At 41.1% G+C, this 23,928-nt stretch overlaps 1 protein-coding gene across 2 annotated transcripts in view; it reads left to right on the top strand.

Moving 5' to 3' along the window:
- The window catches only part of LOC129855052 (voltage-dependent calcium channel subunit alpha-2/delta-4-like), an 82,181-nt gene that overhangs the window by 21,208 nt on the left and 37,045 nt on the right, over window positions 1-23,928 (top strand). The window contains exons 10-25 of one of the 2 annotated variants that reach the window (XM_055922331.1): window positions 1,863-1,952; window positions 2,193-2,306; window positions 2,671-2,883; window positions 3,225-3,242; window positions 3,534-3,611; window positions 5,008-5,163; window positions 11,351-11,437; window positions 13,236-13,307; window positions 13,885-13,946; window positions 14,059-14,126; window positions 14,516-14,561; window positions 14,752-14,849; window positions 21,219-21,312; window positions 21,460-21,552; window positions 22,730-22,872; window positions 23,747-23,818. In XM_055922331.1, coding sequence (XP_055778306.1) covers window positions 1,863-1,952; window positions 2,193-2,306; window positions 2,671-2,883; window positions 3,225-3,242; window positions 3,534-3,611; window positions 5,008-5,163; window positions 11,351-11,437; window positions 13,236-13,307; window positions 13,885-13,946; window positions 14,059-14,126; window positions 14,516-14,561; window positions 14,752-14,849; window positions 21,219-21,312; window positions 21,460-21,552; window positions 22,730-22,872; window positions 23,747-23,818 — 1,504 coding nt within the window. The remainder of the gene's footprint in view (window positions 1-1,862; window positions 1,953-2,192; window positions 2,307-2,670; window positions 2,884-3,224; window positions 3,243-3,533; window positions 3,612-5,007; window positions 5,164-11,350; window positions 11,438-13,235; window positions 13,308-13,884; window positions 13,947-14,058; window positions 14,127-14,515; window positions 14,562-14,751; window positions 14,850-21,218; window positions 21,313-21,459; window positions 21,553-22,729; window positions 22,873-23,746; window positions 23,819-23,928) is intronic. The other variant, XM_055922332.1, reaches the window with a different exon arrangement.

The raw sequence follows: 23,928 nt of genomic DNA, 5'->3' as shown, positions 1-23,928 counted from the left end.
GAAAAAAACATTCTCCCTAATTTCTGAATCACGCTTGTAACTTCAGTAGCTACAGTAGACTATGCTTCGGGGGGAGGGGCAGATACCTTACACATGCACACACACTGGCAAAGATTTTCAGCTGGCAGGCAGACACTGGAATAGGTTTCTGAGTGAGGGCTTTGCATTCACGCTTTGTTGCATTTTTTGTGCGAAGGGAAAAAAATGCCCAAAACATAAATTCATGTTATTAACTGGTTTCCATGCTTTTAAAATAACGGTTTTGTTCTGGGACAGTATAGATCACTTTGTTCTGATTCTGTTCCTCAAAAATCTTCAATATTTTCTGGTTTTCGGTTCTGTTCCTTGAACCGGCTCCAACCCCTGCTGAAAAGTGATGTTAAATCAGTCAATCAATCACTCTGTCCATATACTGTACCATAGCAGTAATCAGTCAACTAAGTGATGGCTGGGTAGGCAGACTGACTGACTGACAGGCAGGTAAGTGGGCAGTTAGGTAGACAGACAGACAGACAGACAGACAGACAGACAGACAGACAGGGAGGGAGGGAGGGAGGGAGGGAGGGAGGGAGGGAGGCAAGCAAACTGGCCGGTAAACTTTCAGCGGGGTGATTTATGAGTAGAGCTCTAATGTTTTCCTGTTTGGTTTTATCCACCTGGCATCTGCTCCTACAGTATATCCTACAACCAGATCCTCTCACGAACATTCTGTATGCCTCTGGCACCATGATGGGTATAACCGCAGGAATGAGGTTCACACTCTGGTTACCCTTAGGACCTAGAGTACTCTCTTTTGTTAAGGTAATTCATGCCTGTGTAGTTGCCAGGTGTGTTAAGTAAACAAACTTGGAACATTACACACTTTTTTGCATTATAGTGTTCAATCAATCAAATACTGTTGGAATAGTGTGTTAAATACAATTGTCACAAATAGCTTTATAGCCAGCAACCAGAGACTGCAACCAGGTCAGAGGGGCCATGAAAAACTCTCTTGGTTTTCAGTCAACTGGACAAGTGTATTTGACCTTACACTGTCATGTCCTGTGCTAGGCTGTGCTGTGCTGCATTTCTGTAATTAAAAAATATATATATAATAACTTTATTTAACCAGGTAGGCCAGTTGAGAACAAGTTCTCATTTACAACTGCGACCTGGCCAAGATGAAGCAAAGCAGTGCGACAAAAACAACAACACAGAGTTACACATAAACAAACGTACAGTCAATAGCACAATAAAAAAATATATGTACAGTGTGTGCAAATGTAGAAGAGTAGGGAGGTAGGCAATAAATAGACCATAGAGGCAAAATAATTACAATTTAGCATTAACACTGGAGTGATAGATATGCAGATGATGATGTGCAAGTAGAGTTACTGGGGTGCAAAAGAGCAAGAGTGTGATCACATTGTTTTCTCACCGTAAAAGGTGCTGACCTCTCCCTCAATTCAATTACATTTAGGGTTTGAAAATTGAAGGGTTTATTGCCATGGGAAACATATGTTTCCATTGCCAAAGCAAGTGAAATAGATAACAAACAAAAGTTAAATAAACAATACAAAAATGTACAGTAAACATTGCACTCACAAAAGTTCCAAAAGAATAAAGACATATCAAACGTCATATTATGTGCAAATAGTTAAAGTACAAAAGGGAAAATAAATGAACATCAATATGGTCTCTCTCTCTCTCTCTCTCTCTCTCTCTCTCTCTCTCTCTCTCTCTCCCTCTCTCTCTCTCCCCCTCTCTCTCTCTCTCTCTCTCTCTCTCTCTCTCTTTCTCTCTCTCTTTCTCTCTCTCTCTGTCTCTCTCTCTCTCTCTCTCTCTCTCTCTCTCTCTCTCTCTCTCTCTCTCTCTCTCTCTAGCATTTTAAGGTGCTAGTGGATGAGCTTCACGTGAAGGGAGAGGGAAAAGTTGCAAAGGCCATGAAAGAATCCTTCAAAATCCTGAACGAGGTTTGCTTCCAACACACACACACACACACACACACACACACACACACACACACACACACACACACACACACACACACACACACACACACACACACACACACACACACACACACACACACACACACACACACACACACACACACACACACACACACACACACCCTCACATACATTCGTATACTTCCACACACTTGCTGTTGGCCCAGTCTCAGTTCTTCACTGTGTGGTGCTTCCTCCCAGGCTGCGACCAAGGGCCAGGGCAGCCTGTGTAACCAGGCCATCATGCTGATCACAGATGGAGCCATGGAGGACTTCAAAGACGTGTTTGAAGAGTTCAACTGGCCTGATCGCAGGGTACTGTAGGGTATATCCAATATTTTCTCCATATGAATAACTACATACACACTTGACCTACAGTAATACCTATTTACGGTACATTAAAACAAAATGTAATAACATTTAATTGGTCGCATACACATATTTAGCAGATGTTATTGCCGGTGCAGCGAAATGCTTGTGTTCCTCGCTCCAACAGTGCAGTAATATCTAACAATACACGTAAATTCTTCTGTAATTCTATTTTCTATTTCCCTACTTCCCCTGAACAGCAAGGTATTTTGATGACATCACTTTAACAGCCATATCGGTTTAATATGTTCAGTATTTACTTAATGAACTGACTGAATTGAATATCAGTCTCCGATACTGTCTCTTTCAGGTGCGCCTCTTCACTTACCTTATTGGCAGAGAGATGACCTTTGCGGACAACACCAAGTGGATCGCCTGCAACAACAAGGGTTACTACACACACATCTCCACTCTGGCTGATGTGCAGGAGAATGTCATGGAGTACCTTCACGTCCTGAGCCGACCAATGGTCATCAATCACAATCATGACATAATCTGGACCGAGGCTTACATGGACACTGTGGTGAGTACGGCAGCTATACTTACCCAGTGGGCTTTGCCTGTTAACTGCAGTACATTCTGCCTTTTCTTCCAGGATCCAAATCTGCACTTTCTTTGGCTTCAAAGGCAACGTGTTGTTGTTGCATTTAACCACGTTTGTCACCTCACACTGTCCTGTTTGAAAGTCAACTGTCTACTGTATTATCATGGTGTGCTGTCAGTTACATTAGTTCATTCATTCTGTGTGTCTGTGTAGTTTATGACTCCTCCCTGTATTTGTCTTCTGTCCTGCTACTGTGCTCATTCTCTCATCTCACCTCACCTCTATCACCGGACCTGACCCTCACTCACTCACACTGACAGCTACCCAATACGAAGGAGGTAAAAAGAGACTGTGGGAAATACATCTTATCTGATAGGGAATCCCTTTTAGTGTAGTCCTCTTCTGTTTAGGCCTTGTGGTAATAGTGAACGCAGTCTCCCAAGCTTTCGATTGGCTGTCACCAGTTGCAGTAGTATGGCACCCTCTAGCGTAACGAGTCTTAATTGCAGGTATTAGAAGTTAACAAGTAGGAGTAGTACCAGAACCAACAGCTTTTTGATTTGTTTAGGATAAACAAAACGTTATTTCTGATGCATAAATATGTACTAATGCTGCAATTATTCCTCCAGCTCTTCGCCACAAAGGCTCAAAGTTTACTTCTCATGACCACGGTGGCAATGCCCGTCTTCAGCAAGAAGAAAGAGACGGTCAGTGGACTAAAAGCCTATGTTAGATTTAAATGTATATTTAACATAGGAATGGTGGTAATCAAAGTAATAACAGTTAGAAGTTGTAATTGTAGTAGTCCCTTTGAGGCACCAGACTATTCTTCCCCAATAGCCTGTTACAACTGTAGTAATCTAGAGCTATAAAAGGTATGTGAGGTACAGTACCAGTCAAACGTTTGGACACACCTACTCATTCAGGGTTTTTCTTTATTTTTACTATTTTCTACATTGTAGAATAATAGTGAAGACATCAAAACTATGAAATAACACATATGGAATCATGTAGTAACCAAAAAAGTATTACACAAATCAAAATATAATTTATATTTCAGATTCTTCAAAGTAGCCACAGATTTCCATCGGTCTAATGTCCATTTCTAGTGTTTCTTGGCCCAAGCAAGTCTCTTCTTATTATTGGTGTCCTTTAGTATTGCTTTCTTTGCAGAAATTCGACCATGAAGGCCTGATTCAGGTAGTCTCCTCTGAACAGTTGATGTTGAGATGTGTCTGTTACTTGAACTCTGTGAAGCATTTATTTGGGCTACAATATGAGGTGGAGTTAACTCTAATGAACTTAACCTCTGCAGTAGAGGTAACTCTGGGTCTTCCTTTCCTGTGGTGGTCCTCATGAGAGCCAGTTTCATCATAGCGCTTGATGGTTTTTGCGACTGCACTTGAAGAAACTTTCAAAGTTCTTGAAATGTTCCGCATTGACTGACCTTCATGTCTTAAAGTAATGATGGACTGTCGTTTCTCTTTGCTTATTTGAGCTGTTCTTGCCATAGTATGGACTTGGTATTTTTACCAAATAGGGCTATCTTCTGTACACCACTCCTACCTTGTTACAACACAACTGAATGGCTCAAATGCATTAAGAAAGAAAGGAATTCCACAAATGAACTTTTAACAAGACACACCTGTTAATTGAATTTGTTCTTAACTGGCTTGCCTAGTTAAAGGTTAAATAAAAATAGAATTTAATTGAAATGCATTCCTGGTGACTACCTCATGAAGCTGGTTGAAAGAATGCCAAGAGTGTGCAAAGCTGTCATCAAGGCAAAGGGTGAATACTTTGAAGAATCTCAAATTTAAAATATATTTTGATTTGTTGAACACTTTTTTGGATACTACATGATTCCATATGTGTTATTTCATAGTTTTGATGTCTTCCCTATTATTCTACAATATATAAAATAGTAAAAATAAAGAAAAACCCTTGAATGAGTATGTATCCATACATTTGACTGGTGTTGTATATTTGAACCTGGTCAAGCAGTTCACTGTGTGCATAATGCATCTGTACTGCAGTGACATGTTACTGTAGTTGTTGTGCCATTAGAAGTCTTATAAATCCTCCTCTCCCCTTCTCCTCCAGCTGAGCCATGGGATCCTGCTGGGGGTGGTGGGTTCTGACATCCCCCTGTTGGAGGTAATGAAGCTGGCTCCCAGATATAGGCTGGGTCCCCATGGTTACGCTTTCCTCATCACCAACAACGGGTACATCCTGGCACACCCTGACCTACGACCTCTGGTGAGTCCAACCGCTGTAGAGCTTACGCTTGCTTCCGACTATAGTCACTAGTAGGGTTGCGTTATTCCGGGAACTTTCAATAAATTCTGTGGTTTTGCCGAAATCCCAGTTGGTGGATTCCCGGAATCTGGAGGGAATAAGCAGGAATTCCGTAATCCTCCAACCAGGATTTATGGAAAACTAGGGAATTTATTGAAAGTTCCCAAAATGTTGCAACCCTCGTCACTACTAATACTACTACAGTCCCTATTTCTAATACTATAGTTACGACTGCAGTCACCAGTACTACTACCACAGTAAAAACTACCACTAATACTACTACTACTCTGACCTGGTTTCAAATCCCATTTGAAATCTTTCATATACTTTTAGTGTTTGTTTTAGGCTGCCTAGACTATTCATTCAACTAATAAACAATAATTATCACACTTCTACACTGTTGCTTTATTTCCATTTTTATTTATAGAGTTAATAATGTAGATTTGAAGTTGTAGAATTCTGAGACAAAAACATAAAATATTAAAACAGTGGAATAAGATCAATCACAACGAAAGACACTTCACTGAGCAGTGTAAGACGAGAGAAGCAACTCTGCAACATCCTTAAACATATAGGGATCAGACGCAAACACTTGAACACACACTTCAAACATGTAACCTTATTAGAAGCACATATAGGATGTTTGTCCCACAATATATCCAGTGGACTGCAGCACTCACCTGAACACTTATACCTGTAATAAGTTGAGGACAGTTGAGGACGTGTGAGGCATCTGTTTCTCAAACTAGACATTCTAATGTACTTGTCCTCTTGCTCAGTTGTGCACTGGGGCCTCCCACTCCTCTTTCTATTCTGGTTAGGGCCAGTTTGTGCTGTTCTTTGAAGGGAGTAGTACACAGCGTTGTACGATATCTTCAGTTTCTTGGCAATTTCTCGCATGGACTAGCCTGATGAGTTTCAAAAGAAAGTGCTTTGTTTCTGGCCATTTGGAGCCTGTAAACGAACCGACAAATGCTGATGCTCCAGATACTCAACTAGTCTAAAGAAGGCCAGTTGTATTGCTTCTTTAATCAGAACAACAGTTTTCAGCTGTGATAACATAATTGCAAAAGGGTTTTCTAATGATAAATTAGCCTTTTTAAAATGTTAAACTTGGATTAGTTAACACAACGTGTCATTGGAACACAGGAGTGATGGTTGCTGATAATGGGCCTCTGTACGCCTATGTAGATATTCCATTAAAATTATCCACTTCCAGCTACAATAGTCATTAACAACATTCACAATGTCTACACTGTATTTCATGTTATTTTAATGGAAAAAAATGTGCTTTTCTTTCAATAACAAGGACATTTCTAAGTGACCCCAAACTTTTGAATGGTAGTGTATACACCCACAATTCTAGGCTTACAGAGCAGCTGTGCAGTGGCTCTGTTAAAGGTACTCTGTCACAGGTTGAGCTGGACTAGGTGATGATTACTACCAACAGTAGAACTCAGCACCCCGATTAGCCCCAAAGCAAGTCGCACATTCCTGGAAGTTATTATTCTCAGCTAGTTGATGTTGTGGCAAATAAGCACGTATATTTCTATCGCTATGAGTGCCAGAGTCACCTAAGAATTTAAAAACACAATAGCCGTAAAAACACAATATGCCTTCCACCAACCTCCAAAATCACAGTACATCAGAACAGAAGATAGTACAATAAAGGGAACGCTGAGTGTAGCAGATCAACAGATTGTTTAGTAAGGTGTAGGACAGCTGCCAGACGTTTAAGTCTCATCAATCCCATGTGAAGGTAGATAATGAAAAAATAATGAAAAGAATCAGACAGAAACATGTTTTCCATGCAGCAATATGCCACAAATAACAGGCAGATAGATCAAGCTCCTATTGGACAGTCGTCCTGTTGAGATGGTGTGAGATGTAGGAAGAGCATGCAGTATTGTTGAGCTTAGGATGTTGGAGGGTGGTGCAAGGCACATTGTGTTTTTAAATTCTTCGTTCTTGTCAGTGGCCACACTCAAACAGTCAGTGGCCACACTCAAACAGTCAGTGGTCACACTCAAACAGTCAGTGGCCACACTCAAACAGTCAGTGGCCACACTCAAACAGTCAGTGGCCACACTCAAACAGTCAGTGGCCACACTCAAACAGTCAGTGGCCACACTCAAACAGTCAGTGGTCACACTCAAACAGTCAGTGGCCACACTCAAACAGTCAGTGGCCACACTCAAACAGTCAGTGGCCACACTCAAACAGTCAGTGGCCACACTCAAACAGTCAGTGGTCACACTCAAACAGTCAGTGGTCACACTCAAACAGTCAGTGGCCACACTCAAACAGTCAGTGGCCACACTCAAACAGTCAGTGGCCACACTCAAACAGTCAGTGGCCACACTCAAACAGTCAGTGGCCACACTCAAACAGTCCAAAGAGTCTAACCTAAAGACCATCTCAATGTTCAATTTGCAGATTTTGTGTGGGGTCACTGATTGGTTATTGAACAGAGCATGAATAATTTAAATGGTTAAAGAGTCTCAGATGACAGCCTCGTGCTAAACACCTAGAGCAGCACAGTGGAGGGTTGTATTCATTAGTGTACACCGTAGACAAAATGTTTTACAACAGATAATGAAAAAAAGCCTTTCTTATTGGGCAACTTCAGCTTGTCCCTCCCAGGCAACCATAAAATGTGATTCTGGGTGTTATTTTCTGTTTTATTTAACCTTTATTTTGACAGGGGGTCATGCTGAGACCAAGGTCTCTTTCACAGATGAGCCCTGTATACACATGAATACACATCAATTACACTTCAATATACACTATACACATCAATTGCACATCGATCACCACTTTATTTTAAGAATGTGAAATGTCAGAATAATAGTAGAGAGAATGATTTATTTCAGCATGTATTTCTTTCACCACATTCACTGTGGGTCAGAAGTGTACATACACTCAATTAGTATTTGGTAGCATTGCCTTTAAATAGTTTAACTTGGGTCAAACGTTTCAGGTAGCCTTCCACAAGCTTCCCACAATAAATTGGGTGAATTTTTGCCCATTCCTCCTGACAGAGCTGGTGTAACTGAGTCAGGTTTGTAGGCCTCCTTGCTCGCACATGCTTTTTTCAGTTCTGCCACAAATTTTCTATAGGATTGAGGTCAGGGCTTTGTGATGGCCACTCTAATACCTTGACTTTGATGTCCTTCAGCCATTTTGCTGCAACTTTGGAAGTATGCTTGGGGTCAATGTCCATTTGGAAGACCCATTTGTGAGCAAGCCTTTACTTCTTGACTGCTGTCTTGAGATGTTGCTTCAATATATATATGTAAATGTTCCTCCTCATGATGCCATCTATTTTGTGAAGTGCACCAGTCCCTCCTGCCACAAAAGACCCCCACGACATGATGCTGCCACCCCTGTGCTTCACAGTTGGGATGGTGTTCTTCGGCTTGCAAGCCTCCCCCTTTTTCCTTCAAACATAACGATGGACATTATGGCCAAACAGTACATTTTTTGTTTCGTCAGACCAGAGGACATTTCTCCAAAAAGTACGATCTTTGTCCCCATGTGCTGTTGCAATCCGTAGTCTGGCTTTTTTATGCGGTTTTGGAGCAGTGGCTTCTTCCTTGCTGAGCGGCCTTTCAGGTTATGTCGATATAGGACTTGTTTTACGGTGGAAATAGATACTTTTGTACCTGTTTCCTCCAGCATCTTCACTGGGTGCTTTGCTGTTGTTCTGGGATTGATTTGCACTTTTCGCATCAAAGTACGTTCATCTCTAGGAGACCGAACGCGTCTCCTTCCTGAGCGGTATGACGGCTGCGTGGTCCCATGGTATTTATACTTGCTTAGTATTGTCTGTGCAGATGAACGTGGTACCTTCAGGCATTTGGAAATTACTCCCAAGAATGAACCAGACTCGTGGAGGTCTACAATTTTTTTCTGAGGTCTAGGCTGATTTCTTTTGATTTTCCAATGATGTCAAGCAAATAGAACTGAGTTTGAAGGTAGGCCTTGAAATACATCCACAGGTATACCTCCAATTGAATCAAATGATGTCAATTAGCCTATCAGAAGGTTCTAAAGCCATTACATAATTTTCTGCAATTTTCCAAGCTGTTTAAAGGCACAGTCAACTTAGTGAATGTAAACTTCTGACCCACTGGAATTGTGATACAATGAATTATAAGTGAAATAATCTGTCTGTAAACAATTGTTAGAAAAATTACTTGTGTCATGCACAAAGTAGATGTCCTAACCGACTTGCCAAAACTATAGTTTGTTAAAACTTCTTATGGCTGCAATCCCGTTAACGGGATGATGTGACAACAGCCAGTGAAAGTCCTCAAACATACATGTATTTAATACCATTTTAAAGGTAATCTTGTTGTTAATCCCACCAAAGTGTCTGATTTCAAATAGGCTTTACAGCGAAAGCACCACAAACGTTTATGTTAGGTCACCGCAAAATCACAGACAAACACAGTCATTTTTCCAGACAAAGACAAAAGACAGGAGTCACAAAAGCAGAAATAGAGATAGAATTAATCACTAACCTTTGATGATCTTCATCAGATGACACTCACAGGACTTCATGTTACACAATACATATATGTTTTGTTCGATTAAGTTCATATTTATATCCAAAAACCTCAGTTTACATTGGCGCCATGTTCAGAAATGCCTCCAAAATATCCGGAGAAATTGCAGAGAGCCACGTCAAATAACATAAATACTCATCATAAACTTTGATGAAAGATACATGTTTTACATAGAATTAAAGATAAACTTGTTCTTAATGCAACCGCTGTGTCAGATTTCAAATAGCTTTACGGGCAAAAGCACAATATTCAATAACCTGAGAACAGGGTTCAGCCACAAAAGGTTACCTGCCAAATTGTGCAGTCAACAAAACTCATAAAAAGCATTATAAATCTTCACTTACCTTTGCTGATCTTCATCGGAATGCACTCCCAAGACTCCCACTTCCACAAGAAATGTTCGTTTTGTTCGGTAATGTCCATCATTTATGTCCAAATAGCTATTTTTGTTAGCGTGTTTGGTAAACAAATCCAAAGTCAGGAAGCGCGTTCACTAAAAGCAGACGAAATGGCAAAAAGTTCCATAACAGTCAGTAGAAACATGTCAAACGATGTATTGAATCAATCTTTAGAATGTTTTTAACATAAATCTTCAGTAACGTTCCAACCGGAGAATTACATTGACTTCAGATGTGCGATGGAACAGAGCTCCCTCATGTGAACGCGCATGGTCAGAGCATGGTCAGAGCATGATAGACCTTACTCAATCCCCTCTCATTCCCCCCCCCCCCTTCACATCAGACAAGGTTCTACAGACTGTTGACATCTAGTGGAAGCCGTATCCCACTGTGTATTCAATAGGGTCTTGGTTGAAAATCGACCAACCTCAGAATTCCCACTTCCTGTTTAGATTTTTTTCTCAGGTTTTTGCCTGCCATATGAGTTCTGTTATACTCACAGACATCATTCAAACAGTATTAGAAACGTCAAAGTGTTTTCTAACCAATATGAATAATAATATGCATATATTAGCAACTGGGACTGAGGAGCAGGCAGTTTACTATGGGCACCTCTGTGCACCTTTCATCCAAGCTACTCAATACTTATTACTGCATTGTCGGAACTAGAAGCACAAGCATTTCGCTACACTCGCATTAACATCTGCTAACCATGTGTATGTGACAAATAAAATTTGATTTGATGATTTGATTTGATACTGCCCCTCCAGCCATAAGAAGTTTTAACAAGAAAGTTGTGGAGTGGTTGAAAAACTAGTTTTAATGACTCCAACCTAAGTGTGTGTAAACTTCCAACTTCTACTCTACACATCAATATTCATATCAATATAAAAATCATAGAAAACAAACATGTTATGTGGTCAATAATAAGCCTACTTGTTCCTTTTGGAGCCAGTTGCCATGGAGATGGAGCCTTTGAAGTCAGGATACCGTGTCATGGAGATGTCCATCAAACACAGTTGTTCTAAGTGATTGGTTCAGCCTAGAGAATAAACACATATTACAGACAGACAGACAGCCGACAGACAGCCGAGGTTCTATATAAAACTTGTATCTGTCCTCTTCCTGATTCTTTTCACCCATGTCGTCTTCCTCATCTCCTCCTTTCCTGTCCCACAGTACAAAGAAGGCAAGACGCTGAAGCCCAAGCCTAACTACAACAGTGTGGACCTGGCTGAGGTGGAGTGGGAGGACATAGATGAGACAGTGAGTAGTATAATAGCAACAGTAATATTAACGCATAGATGAGATGGTGTAGTATATTAGTAATATTAATACATAGATGAGACAGTGAGTAGTATATTAGTAACAGTAATTTTAATGCACAGATGAGATAGTCGTAGTATTAATACATAGACGAGACAGTGGGTAGTATACAGTACTAGTAACAGTAATATTAATACGTAGATGAGATAGTGAGTAGTATAGTAGTAGTATTAATACATAGATGAGACAGTGGGTAGTATACAGTAGTAGTAACAGTAATTTTTATGCATAGATGAGATAGTGAGTAGTATAGTAGTATTAATACATAGATGAGACAGTGGGTAGTATACAGTACTAGTAACAGTAATATTAATACGTAGATGAGATAGTGAGTAGTGTAGTAGTATTAATACATAGATGAGACAGTGAGTTGTAGCATTAATACATGTATGAGACAGTGGGTTGTATACAGTAGTAGTAACAGTAATATTAATACACAGATGAGGTAATATAGTATAAATATTAATACATAGATGAGACAGTGAGTTGTATAGTAGTAATATTAATACATAGGTCTTCTACAGCACTTTACAATGAACAACAACAAAAAACCGAGTAAGTGAGACCGGATATAAAATCAGGAATAAAACTCTGAATACACATGTACAGTCAGGGGTGGACTTCGTGGTTTGACGGACGGTTTCAAAATGCTGTTGAGGGGCCCCCCCAAAATTGACATTTTCCAACAGATATTACCTGCTATGATTATTGCACATGTACTGTACATACCATATCACATAACCCACCGACAACACACTGAATGTCTTCAAAAGAGCTTGCCAGCTTGTAATCCGAAAAAAAATGTCTCCTTCTGGTTCGTTCAGCTATTCCTATGGGGGGAAAGAATGGGGGTTTTGGATAAAAGCCGAAAATAATGTCTGAGGTTAATACAGGCTTAGGAGATCTTATACATTTTGTTCTATGAGATAATATGTAATGGGTGCGTGTTGGTGGCTGGGAAGTCAGGTGCAGGAGAACGAACTTGGTAAAAACGGAGTTGTTTAATAAATGCTGATAACTCCAAAAAAACAAAATGTACAAAATAACAAAAATGGGTACAAAACCCGTCGCACACCAACATAATACATGCACATCACATACATGCAAACAATCTCCGACAAGGACATGAGGGGAAACAGAGGGTTAAATACACAACATGTAATTGATGGGATTGGAACCAGGTGTGAAGGAAGACAAGACAAAACCAATGGAAAATGAAAAATGGATCCGTGATGTCTAGAAGGCCGGTGACGTTGACCGCCGAACACCGCCCGAACAAGGAGAGGGACCGACTTCGATGGAAGTCGTGACATAATATCAGTCAGTTAACATGACCTTTATTAATTATGAAGCCTTTATGTGCTTATTTTGATTACATAAATGCTTAAAAAATCTGAAAAAGTGATGTTAGCTGCTGAAGATTATCTCAGAACAAAACCTAGAAGATCTCCTAAGCCTTTGTTTATCGCAGACCTTATTGTCGACGTTTATCCAAAAACCCTCCAAAAAACCCATTAATTTCCCCATAGGCTTTGTCCAACGAGCAATGGCAGAGTTATTGCCTACCAAAAGACGCCATTACTATTTCTCGCTGTACAGTAGAACCCCTTTCTAGGTATGAATATATATTCATGTATGTTCTGGGCTCTAACAGTGCTGTTTGGGTAATTGTGCTGGTAAGGTAACTGAATACAAGGTCAACAGTGATTGTGTGCATTATTGTGTGTGTTTTTCCCAGCTAAGGACAGCCATGGTGAAAGGGGAGATGGGCACTCTGTCTTTAAACGTGAGAGCATCAGTGGACAAAGCGGTGAGTGGGACCTCGTGTATGTGGGGGGATTAGATGTGGCTCAATGCCTTATGCCTAATGGAATATTAATAGTAGTCTCGTACACCCAACCCTAGGCGACAGCAGTGACTAGGTTCTGCTTTCAATGACGGACTCTTTTGGCAACTTCAATAAGTGAAGAAACATTGTTCCGGGGTAGGTGCTCTTCAGACGGACAACTCTCATAACAAATCATGAGGCAGACATGACAGAACGGCGCAATTGGAAACGAGGCAGGCAAAATCTTGCAGTGGTTTAAGTGAAGGTAGTTGATGCAAATTAGATACTTGCAAAATGCACTCATTAAAAATACCCTCCGTGATCTCCATCTTGCTAGCAATTATTTTGTAATCAAGCAATTATTTTGAATTCAAGCGGATAAGGTAGTGACTTAAGCAGTGTCGTAGTTCCTCTATGCCAAACTGATGTTCTGTTATGTACAGACGTGTTAAGCCGGAACATTTGAAAATTGTGGGAGTCAACCTGGAGGTCTAGAGACACTATATTGATTCTAACAACTGTCTCATAACACAATTCTCATTTTTTCCCTTCACAACAGAAAAGGCCTTTGTTCTTAACAAATGACTACTTCTACACAACCATCAATGACACCCCATTCAGGTAAGTGTGATGCTATGATGGCGAGTGTGGTATGTAGTCATAGGCCTGTTGGATTGAATGAAGTCAATGAACATCTCACTCACTCCTTTATTGTATGTATTTCCCTCTGCAGTTTTGGTATGGTTTTGACAAGGGGTCACGGACAGCTGATGTTCATGGGGACAGTCTCTGTGGAAGAGGGTAAGTCTCCCCACTCTACTGCTGCTGGCCACTCTCTCTGCCTCTCATCTGCCCTGGCCTACTGCTACTGGCCACTCTCTCTGCCTCTCATCTGCCCCGCTCTACTGCTACTGGCCACTCTCTCTGCCACGCATCTGCACTGCTCTACTGCTACTGGCCACTCATCTGCCCCGCTCTACTGCTACTGGCCACTCTCTCTGCCACGCATCTGCACTGCTCTACTGCTACTGGCCACTCTCTCTGCCACTCATCTGCCCCACTCTACTGCTACTGGCCACTCTCTCTGACACGCATCTGCACTGCTCTACTGATACTGGCCACTCTCTCTGCCACTCATTTACTGCAGAACAATCAAATTTATTTACTGGTTGCATCCAATCTCCACTCAGGCCTGCATGACCTGACGTCCCCTGATCTATCCATATCCAATGAGTGGTAAGCATGGATAAATACTAACAAATAAAGTATTGAATGTAATATTATAAATTATATATTATTGGAATGTAATCCCCTAAATAAATTTACTGAAATGTAACACTCTAAATGATAGAGTGTTGTACTGTAATACTTTATTGGCCTTACATGGCCCTTCATGGAGTGAAAACCCCATTGTCTTTCCATTCAGGACGTATTGTGAGACAGACATTGATCCTCACCACCGCAAATACTCTCAGCTTCAGGCTGTCATTCGCTACCTGCAGGGGAAGGAGCCTGACCTGGAGTGTGAGTACTGTCTCTACTGCCTGCTCCATAGATAAATACTTATTCAACCTCAATGCCATTTATTCAAAGCCCAACCCCAACGCTGACCATAACCCTAACGCTGTTGTTACCCTAACGCTGATGTTACCCTAAAACTAACGCTGATGTTACCCTAACCCCAACGCTGATGTTACCCTGACCCCAACGCTGATGTTACACTAACCCTACTGCTGATGTTACCCTAACCCTGACCCCAATGCTGATGTTACCCTAACCCTGACCCCAATGCTGATGTTACCCTAACCCTGACCCCAATGCTGATGTTACACTAACCCTACTGCTGATGTTACCCTAACCCTGACCCCAATGCTGATGTCACCCTAACCCTGACCCCAATGCTGATGTCACCCTAACCCTGACCCCAATGCTGATATCACCCTAACCCTGACCCCAATGCTGATGTTACCCTAACCCTGACCCCAATGCTGATGTCACCCTAACCCTGACCCCAATGCTGATATCACCCTAACCCTGACCCCAATGCTGATGTCACCCTAACCCTGACCCCAATGCTGATGTTACCCTAACCCTGACCCCAATGCTGATGTTACCCTAACCCTGACCCCAATGCTGATGTCACCCTAACCCTGACCCCAATGCTGATGTCACCCTAACCCTGACCCCAATGCTGATGTTACCCTAACCCCAACGCTGATGTTACCCTAATGCTGATGTTACCCTAACCCTGACCCCAACGCTGATGTTACCCTAACCCTAACGCTGATGTTACCCCAACGCTGATGTTACCCTAACGCTGATGTTACCCCAACGCTGATGTTACCCTAACCCCAACGCAGATGTTACCCTAACCCTAAACCTAACACTGATGTTACCCTAACGCAGATGTTACCCTAACCCTAACACTGATGTTACCCCAACGCTGATGTTACCCTAACCCTAACACTGAGGTTACCCCAACGCAGATGTTACCCTAACCCCAACGCAGATGTTACCTTAACCCCAACGCAGATGTTACCCTAACCCCAACGCTGATGTTACCCTAACCCCAATGCTGATGTTACACTAAAGCTGATGTTACGCTAACCCTGACCCCAATCCTGATGTTACCCTGACCCTAATCCTGGTGTTACCCTGACCCCGATCCTGATGTTATCCTAACCCTAACGCTGATGTTACCCTAACGCTGATGTTACCCTAACCCCAAACCTGATTTTACCCTAACGCTGATTTTACCCGAACCCTAACGCCGATGTACCCTAACCCTGACCCCAACGCTGATGTTACCCTAACCCTGAACCCAACTGTAACGGCGGTCCTCCTTCTCTTCGGTCGAAAAGGAGGAGTAGTGATCGAACCAAGGCGCAGTGGAGTTTAACGACATAATTTATTTAACAAAACACGAAAATGACTCAACTAACAAAAACAACAAAACGGTGAAGACAGACCTAGACAACAAACTTACATGAAACAAGAAGAACGCACGAATAGGGAACAGACTACATAAACCGAACAAACCGTAACAGTCCCGTATGGTGCAAACAATTACACAGACACGGAAAACAAAACACTTACAAAATTACAAAACAAGAAAACGACGTAGACGAAACCTGAACATGAACTTAACTAACTAAACGTAGAACTCACGGACAGGAAACAGACTACATCAAAACGAACGAACAGCCAAACAGTCCCGTATGGTACATACATCGACGACACAGGAGACAATCACCCACAAACAAACAGTGAGAACACCCTACCTAAATATGACTCTCAATTAGAGGAAAACGCAAAACACCTGCCTCTAATTAAGAGCCATACCAGGCAACCCAAAACCAACATAGAAACAGAAAACATAGACTGCCCACCCAAAACTCACGCCCTGACCATATACACATACAAAAACAACAGAAAACAGGTCAGGAACGTTACACCAACGCTGATGTTTCCCTAACCCTCACGCTGATGTGACCCTAACCCCAATGCTGATGTGACCCTAACCCCAACGCTGATGTGACCCTAACCCCAACGCCGATGTGACCCTAACCCCAACCCTGATGTTACCCTAATGCTGATGTTACCCTAACGCTGATGTTACCCTAACCCTGACCCCAACTCTGATGTTACCCTGACCCTAACGCTGATGTTACCCAAACCCCAACGCTGATGTTACCCAAACCCCAACGCTGATGTTACCCAAACCCCAACGCTGATGTTACCCAAACCCCAACGCTGATGTTACCCTAACCCCAACGCTGATGTTACCCAAACCCCAACGCTGATGTTACCCTAACCCCAACGCTGATGTTACCCTTACCCCAACGATGATGTTACCCTACCCCAACGCTGATGTTACCCTGACCCTGACCCCAACGCTGATGTTACCCTAACCCCAACGCTGATGTGACCCTGACCCCAACGCTGATGTTACCCTGACCCCAATGCTGATGTTACCCTAACCCCAATTCTGATGTTACCCTAACCCCAAGCATGATTTTACCCTAACCCCAACGCTGATGTTACCCTAACCCCAAAGCTGATGTTACCCTGACCCTAACGCTGATGTTACCCCAATGCTGATGTTACCCTAACTCTGATTTTACCCTAACCCCAACGCTGATGTTACCCTAACCCCAACGCTGATGTTACCCTAACCCCAATGCTGATGTTACCCTAACGTTGATGTTACCCTAACCCAACGCTGATGTGACCCTAACGCTGATGTTACCCTAACCCCAACGCTGATGTTACCCTAACGTTTTTTTTTTGTTTTGTTTTTTTGGGGGGGGGGGGGGGGGGGGTGGATCAGCTTAATATTGCGGAAAGAATGTTGCTTCCAATGTAATTGTCTGCATCATTTCCAATCCCCCATATTTTTTGGGGTAAATATATATATATCCATTCACGTATGCATACATGTACACATATATACATACACATACCTACATAGACATACATACTTTTTTTAAAGAGTATACCTTTATTATTATTCCCCGCAAACCCTACCACCGATCCCCCAATTGGAGTAAACTGATAAACATTTCTGTTTTTACCTTCAATTTATACATCTTATACACATTTTACAGACACAGTCTACTTTATAATAGTTCTCTCTTGTTTGTTCTTAGTCCTTCCTCTATTTCTGTTGTCCATCCAGTTTGATTTCCACTTGTAACTGTGCTATTTCACAATAGCTCCGCACCTATACACATTTCACAGATCCCGTATGCCCTACATTGTTTATCTTGTTATTAGTCCCACCCTTCAGCTCCACTCAACCTTTCCCATCTATCTTCCAACATCATCCATTTCGGATTTTTATTTGCCATACATTTTTCAATTGTGCTGTGATGCTTCACAAAAGATTTGAATCTTCCTATTCTCATAGCTTCCACGGATTGTAAATTAAAAATAAACATTTTTGCTAAAATAATTATTATATTATTGATTGATTGACTATGGCTTTTCAAATCCCCCAGTATTGCTATCTGTAGCGTTAGTTCTACGCAAATGTTGCAATTCTTCAACCATTCCTGGACCTGTGACCAAAAACGAGCTACATGCGGACAATACCAAAATAAATGGTCTAATGACTCTGCCTCCTCACAGCAGAATCTACAGAGCTGGGAAGATTGTATCCCCCATATATATAACATTCTATTAGTTGCAAGAATTTTGTACAATAATTTAAATTGAAAAATTCGAAGTTTTGAATCCGGCGTTGTTTTGCGTATCAATTCATAAACCATGTGCCATGGAATGGGTACATCGAAAATCTCTTCCCAACTATTTTGCAATTTATATGGCACAGCTGTAAGTTTTTTGGCCCTTAAATGAAATTGGTATATGTTTTTATTTATCACACTTTTCTTTAACCATTTATGTTCTTTAATATAAGGCCGACATACAAGTTCCTTACTTTTATCCCCTTCCACCTGCCTCTTCCATTTTTGTGGTAATGCTGCAATTAATTGGTTGTAATTTTGGGTAGAGCAGACATTTCCATATGTCTGTGTTAGCTGCATGTGTGACATTACTCCACCAGTCCTATTTATGATATCATTCACAAAAATTATACCTTTTTTAAACATTTCTTCGATAAATACAGTTTTTTTTATCAATTACTATATTTGAATTTAACCACAAGATTTGTTGTACTATTTGTTCCGTCCTTTCAGGTGGATTAAACTGAAATTGCAACCAACTTTCTAAGGCTTGTTTAAAAAATAAAGATATTTTGGAGATTATTTCCTTTTCAAGCAACCGAAAGTGAGCAGGTGTAATCTGAATAAAGGGAAAAAGGCCCTTCTTGAACATAGGATGAGACATTCGTACCAATCTACTAGAGAACCAGTTTGGATTTAAGTATAACTTTTGTATGACTGATGCCTTTAGTGAGAGGTCTAATGCTTTAATATTTAATAATTCCTGCCCTCCGAATTCATATTCGTTATATAAATAGGCCCTTTTAATTTTATCTGGCTTGCTGTTCCAAATAAAATTGAATATTTTTTGTTCATATAATTTAAAAAGCAGGTCACTAGGTGTAGGCAAAACCATAAGCAAATAGGTAAACTGTGATATGATTAAAGAGTTAATCAGGGTGATTTTCCCACAGATAGACAGGTATTTTCCTTTCCATGGTAGCACGATCTTATCTATTTTTGCTAACTTTCTATAAAAATTTATTGGAGTGAGATCATTTCTTTCTTTTGGGATTTATATACCGAGTATGTCCACATCACCGTCCGACCATTTAATTGGTAAACTACATGGCAATGTAAAATGTGTATTATTTTGTGATCCAATACGTAATATGGTACATTTATCATAATTTGGTTTTAATCCAGAGAGGATAGCAAATGTATCTAGATCCTCTAAGAGGCCGTGGAGAGATTCTAGTTGTGGTTTTAAAAGAAAACATGAATCATCAGCGTACAATGACACCTTAGTTTTTAGGCCCTGGATTTCTAATCCCTTAATATTAATGTTTGATCTAATTTTAACAGCTAACATTTCGATGGCAATAATAAATAGATATGCCGATAGTGGACAACCTTGTTTTACTGCTCTAGATAGTTTAAAACTTTCTGAGATGTAGCCATTATTTACTATTTTACACCTAGGGTTACTATACATAATTTTTACCCATTTTATAAGAGATTCCCCAAAATTGAAATATTCTAGACATTTATATATAAACTCCCGTCGTACTTTATCAAAAGCCTTTTCAAAATCAGCTATGAAAACCAGGCCTGGTGTCCCCGATATTTCATAGTGTTCTATTGTTTCCAGTACTTGCCTTATATTATCTCCAATGTATCGTCCATGTAAAAAACCTGTCTGATTAGGATGAATAATATCTGACAAAACTTTTTTTATTCTATGCGCCAAGCATTTTGCTAGGATTTTTGCATCACAACACTGAAGTGTAAGAGGTCTCCAATTTTTTAAATGGACTGGATCTTTATATATACCACTTGGGTCCTGTTTCAGTAATAATGATATCACACCTTCTTGTTGCGTGTCTGATAATCTATCATTTATATAGGAGTGGTTAAAACAAGCTAATAATGGTCCTTTGAGTATATCAAAAAAATGTTTGTATACTTCCACTGGTATGCCATCCAGTCCTGGAGTTTTCCCATCCTTAAAGGCCCCAATTGCATCAAGTAGTTCCTCCTCTGTAATTAGGCCTTCACATGAGTCTTTCTGTACAGATGTTAATTTTACATTATTAATAGGAAAAAAATCCATACAAATAGTTTCAATTAGTGGAGATGGAGGAGCCTGAAACGAAAATATATTCTTAACGTACTTTACTTCCTCTTTCAAAATATCATTTGGTGAATCATGCGTGACTCCATCATTTGTAACAAGTTTTAATACGTTTTTTTGGTAGCATTTCTATATTGAAGATTGAAAAAGAATTTGGTGCATTTTTCCCCATATTCCATCCAGTTCGCTTTATTTTTATAATATATTACACTGGATCTTTCTTGAATAAGTTCCTCCATTTCTTTTTGTTTTTCCTCTAACTTATTCTGTGCCTCTATGGTACCGTTTTTATTGTTATCTAACTGTACTGTTAGTCCTTCAATTTCCTTTGTTAATATGGACTCTTTTGATCGAAATTGCTTTTGTTTTATAGATGAGTACTGAATGTTACCCTAACGTTGATGTTACCCTAACCCGGCGCTGATGTTACCCTAACTCTGACCCTAACATCTGTTTTGTGGATCCCCAGGAAGACTTGCCTGTGCGAGGTCATCAGCTAATAGGGATAATAGAGATTATTATTAAGACAAAAAAACAAGTATAATATCTGGCAAATTTCAGGTTTGACGTTGACTGAGTGTCTCTGACTCCCAGGTGACGAGGTGCTGCTGCAGCAGACACTGTTTGATGCCGTAGTGACAGCCCCCTTAGAAGCCTACTGGCAGGCCGTCATGCTCAATGCATCTGGGTAAGACTACAAAATGATATGTTTTTCACTCCTTTCCTTTTATGTTAGCTAGTGTATGTATGTGGGTTGTGTGTTTTGTGCGCGCATATGTGTGTGGATGTGTATTGAGTGCATTAAATACCAATCTGTGTATTTGTGTGTGTTCAGGATGGAGATGGGTGTGGAGACAGCCTTTCTGGGAACTCGCTCTGGCCTTATCCGGCTCACCAGATACACTGGCATAGAGACCAGGGTCGCCAAGTGAGTCACACTACCCCAGAGTTATCCCATTACAGACTACATTAGCCCTGCAGAGTTAACACATTACAGACTACATTAGCCCTACAGAGTTAGCCCATTACAGACTACATTAGCCCTACAGAGTTAGCCCATTACAGACTACATTAGCCCTACAGAGTTAGCCCATTACAGACTACATTAGCCCTACAGAGTTAGCCCATTACAGACTACATTAGCCCTACAGAGTTAGCCCCTATTACAGTCTACATTAGCCCTACAGAGTTAACCCCTATTACAGCCTCCATTAGCCCTACAGAGTTAGCCTACATTAGTCCTACAGAGTTAGTCCATATTACAACCTACATTAGCCCTACAGAGTTAACCCCTATTACGGTCTACATTAGCCCTACACAGTTAGCCCATATTACAGTCTACATTAGCCCTACAGAGTTAGCCTACATTAGTCCTACAGAGTTAGCCCATATTACAGACTACATTAGCTCTACAGAGTTAGCCCATTACAGCCTACATTAGCCCTACAGATTTAGCCCCTATTACAGCCTACATTAGTCGTACAGTTAGCCCATATTACAGTCTACATTAGCCCTACAGAGTTATCCCCTATTACAGCCTCCATTAGCCCTACAGAGTTAGCCTACATTAGTCCTACAGAGTTAGCCCATATTACAGGCTACATTAGTCCTACAGAGTTAGCCCATATTACAGTCTACATTAGCCCTACAGAGTTAGCCCCTATTACAGCCTCCATTAGCCCTACAGAGTTAGCCTACATTAGTCCTACAGAGTTAGCCCTTATTACAGCCTCCATTAGCCCTACAGAGTTAGCCTACATTAGTCCTACAGAGTTAGCCCCTATTACAGCCTCCATTAGCCCTACAGAGTTAGCCTACATTAGTCCTACAGAGTTAGCCCATATTACAGCCTACATTAGTCCTACAGAGTTAGCCCATATTACAGTCTACATCAGCACTAAAGAGTTAGCCCATATTACAGCCTGTGTTCTTTGAGCAGGAAAGTATTCACTAGGAACCAAATGAAAGAAACAGGCAGTCAGTACCTGAACTTGTCCAATATGAAACATATCCTTTGCAAAACGTTTTGCTACAGTGTGCGCTAATGAATAGGTCTCAGGAGTTTGCTCTAAACTCTCTCTTAATAACTACTTCCTGCTCTACAGAAAGTTCTTGACTCCAGCTGATAAGGACAACCTGTTCACCGTGGATCATTTCCCCCTGTGGTACCGCCTGGCCATGGAGAACCCCCCTGGAAGCTTCGTCTACTACATCCCTGTGGAGGACAAAGACAACAGCGACAAGACAGGTACCATCTCTATCATCCAGGGTTGAGGTCCATCCCTATCATCCAGGGTTGAGGTCCATCCCTATCATCCAGGGTTGAGGTCCATCCCTAGCCAACTGACATTTACTCCTGAGGTTCTGACTTGTTGCACCCTCGACAACTACTGTGATTATTATTATTTGACCATGCTGGTCATTTATGAACATTTGAACATCTTGGCCATGTTCTGTTATAATCTCCACCCGGCACAGCCAGAAGAGGACTGGCCACCCCTCATAGCCTGGTTCCTCTCTAGGTTTCTTCCTAGGTTTTGGCCTTTCTAGGGAGTTTTTCATAACCACTGTGCTTCTACACCTGCATTGCTTGCTGTTTGGGGTTTTAGGCTGGGTTTCTGTACAGCACTTTGAGATATCAGCTGATGTAAGAAGGGCTATATAAATAAATTTGATTTGATTTGATTAGCCTAGTCCCAGATCGGTTTGAGCTGTCTTGGCAATGTTTGCTGTGACAATGGCACTAGGAGTTGGCAAGACAACACAAACAAACCTAGCATCAGTCTAGTGAATTACGTCCAAGTCAATTTAGGAATTTAATGGAGAAATTTGAGAAATTCCATGTACAGCTCCAGCTGGCTAAAATTGACCCCAACTCTGCTAATATTTGATTATTACTATTGACATGACATTATACCAGAACAGCGGTGAGTTTCCCCAAAACATAATGATAATCTTTAGCACTAAGATAATCTGAAATCTACTGGTAACTTCAGCAACGGACCAACGATGCTCTTATTGCTAAAGACAATCATTATGTTTTGGGGGAAATCAACCCAGACCTACAGAAGCTGAAAGGTTGTGTTAGACTGATTGATGATTGGTTGATTGTCTTGTGACAGGGGCGTCAAAGTATGTCATAGCCGCCACAGCTGTGACTGTGTCATCGGGAGGCAAGATGGCCATGGCTGGAGGTAAGCTTCTGACTTTTACGTTCTCTGAAATGTCGGGCTGCTTAACACCAATCCTGGAGGCGTTAATGCATCTTGTGGCTTCTACGTGTATTGAAGTGTCCATAACTGTA

Source organism: Salvelinus fontinalis, chromosome 5 (assembly GCF_029448725.1).
Source record: "Salvelinus fontinalis isolate EN_2023a chromosome 5, ASM2944872v1, whole genome shotgun sequence".
Lineage (NCBI taxonomy): Eukaryota > Metazoa > Chordata > Actinopteri > Salmoniformes > Salmonidae > Salvelinus > Salvelinus fontinalis.
This window is presented reverse-complemented; position numbering and strand designations above follow the sequence as displayed.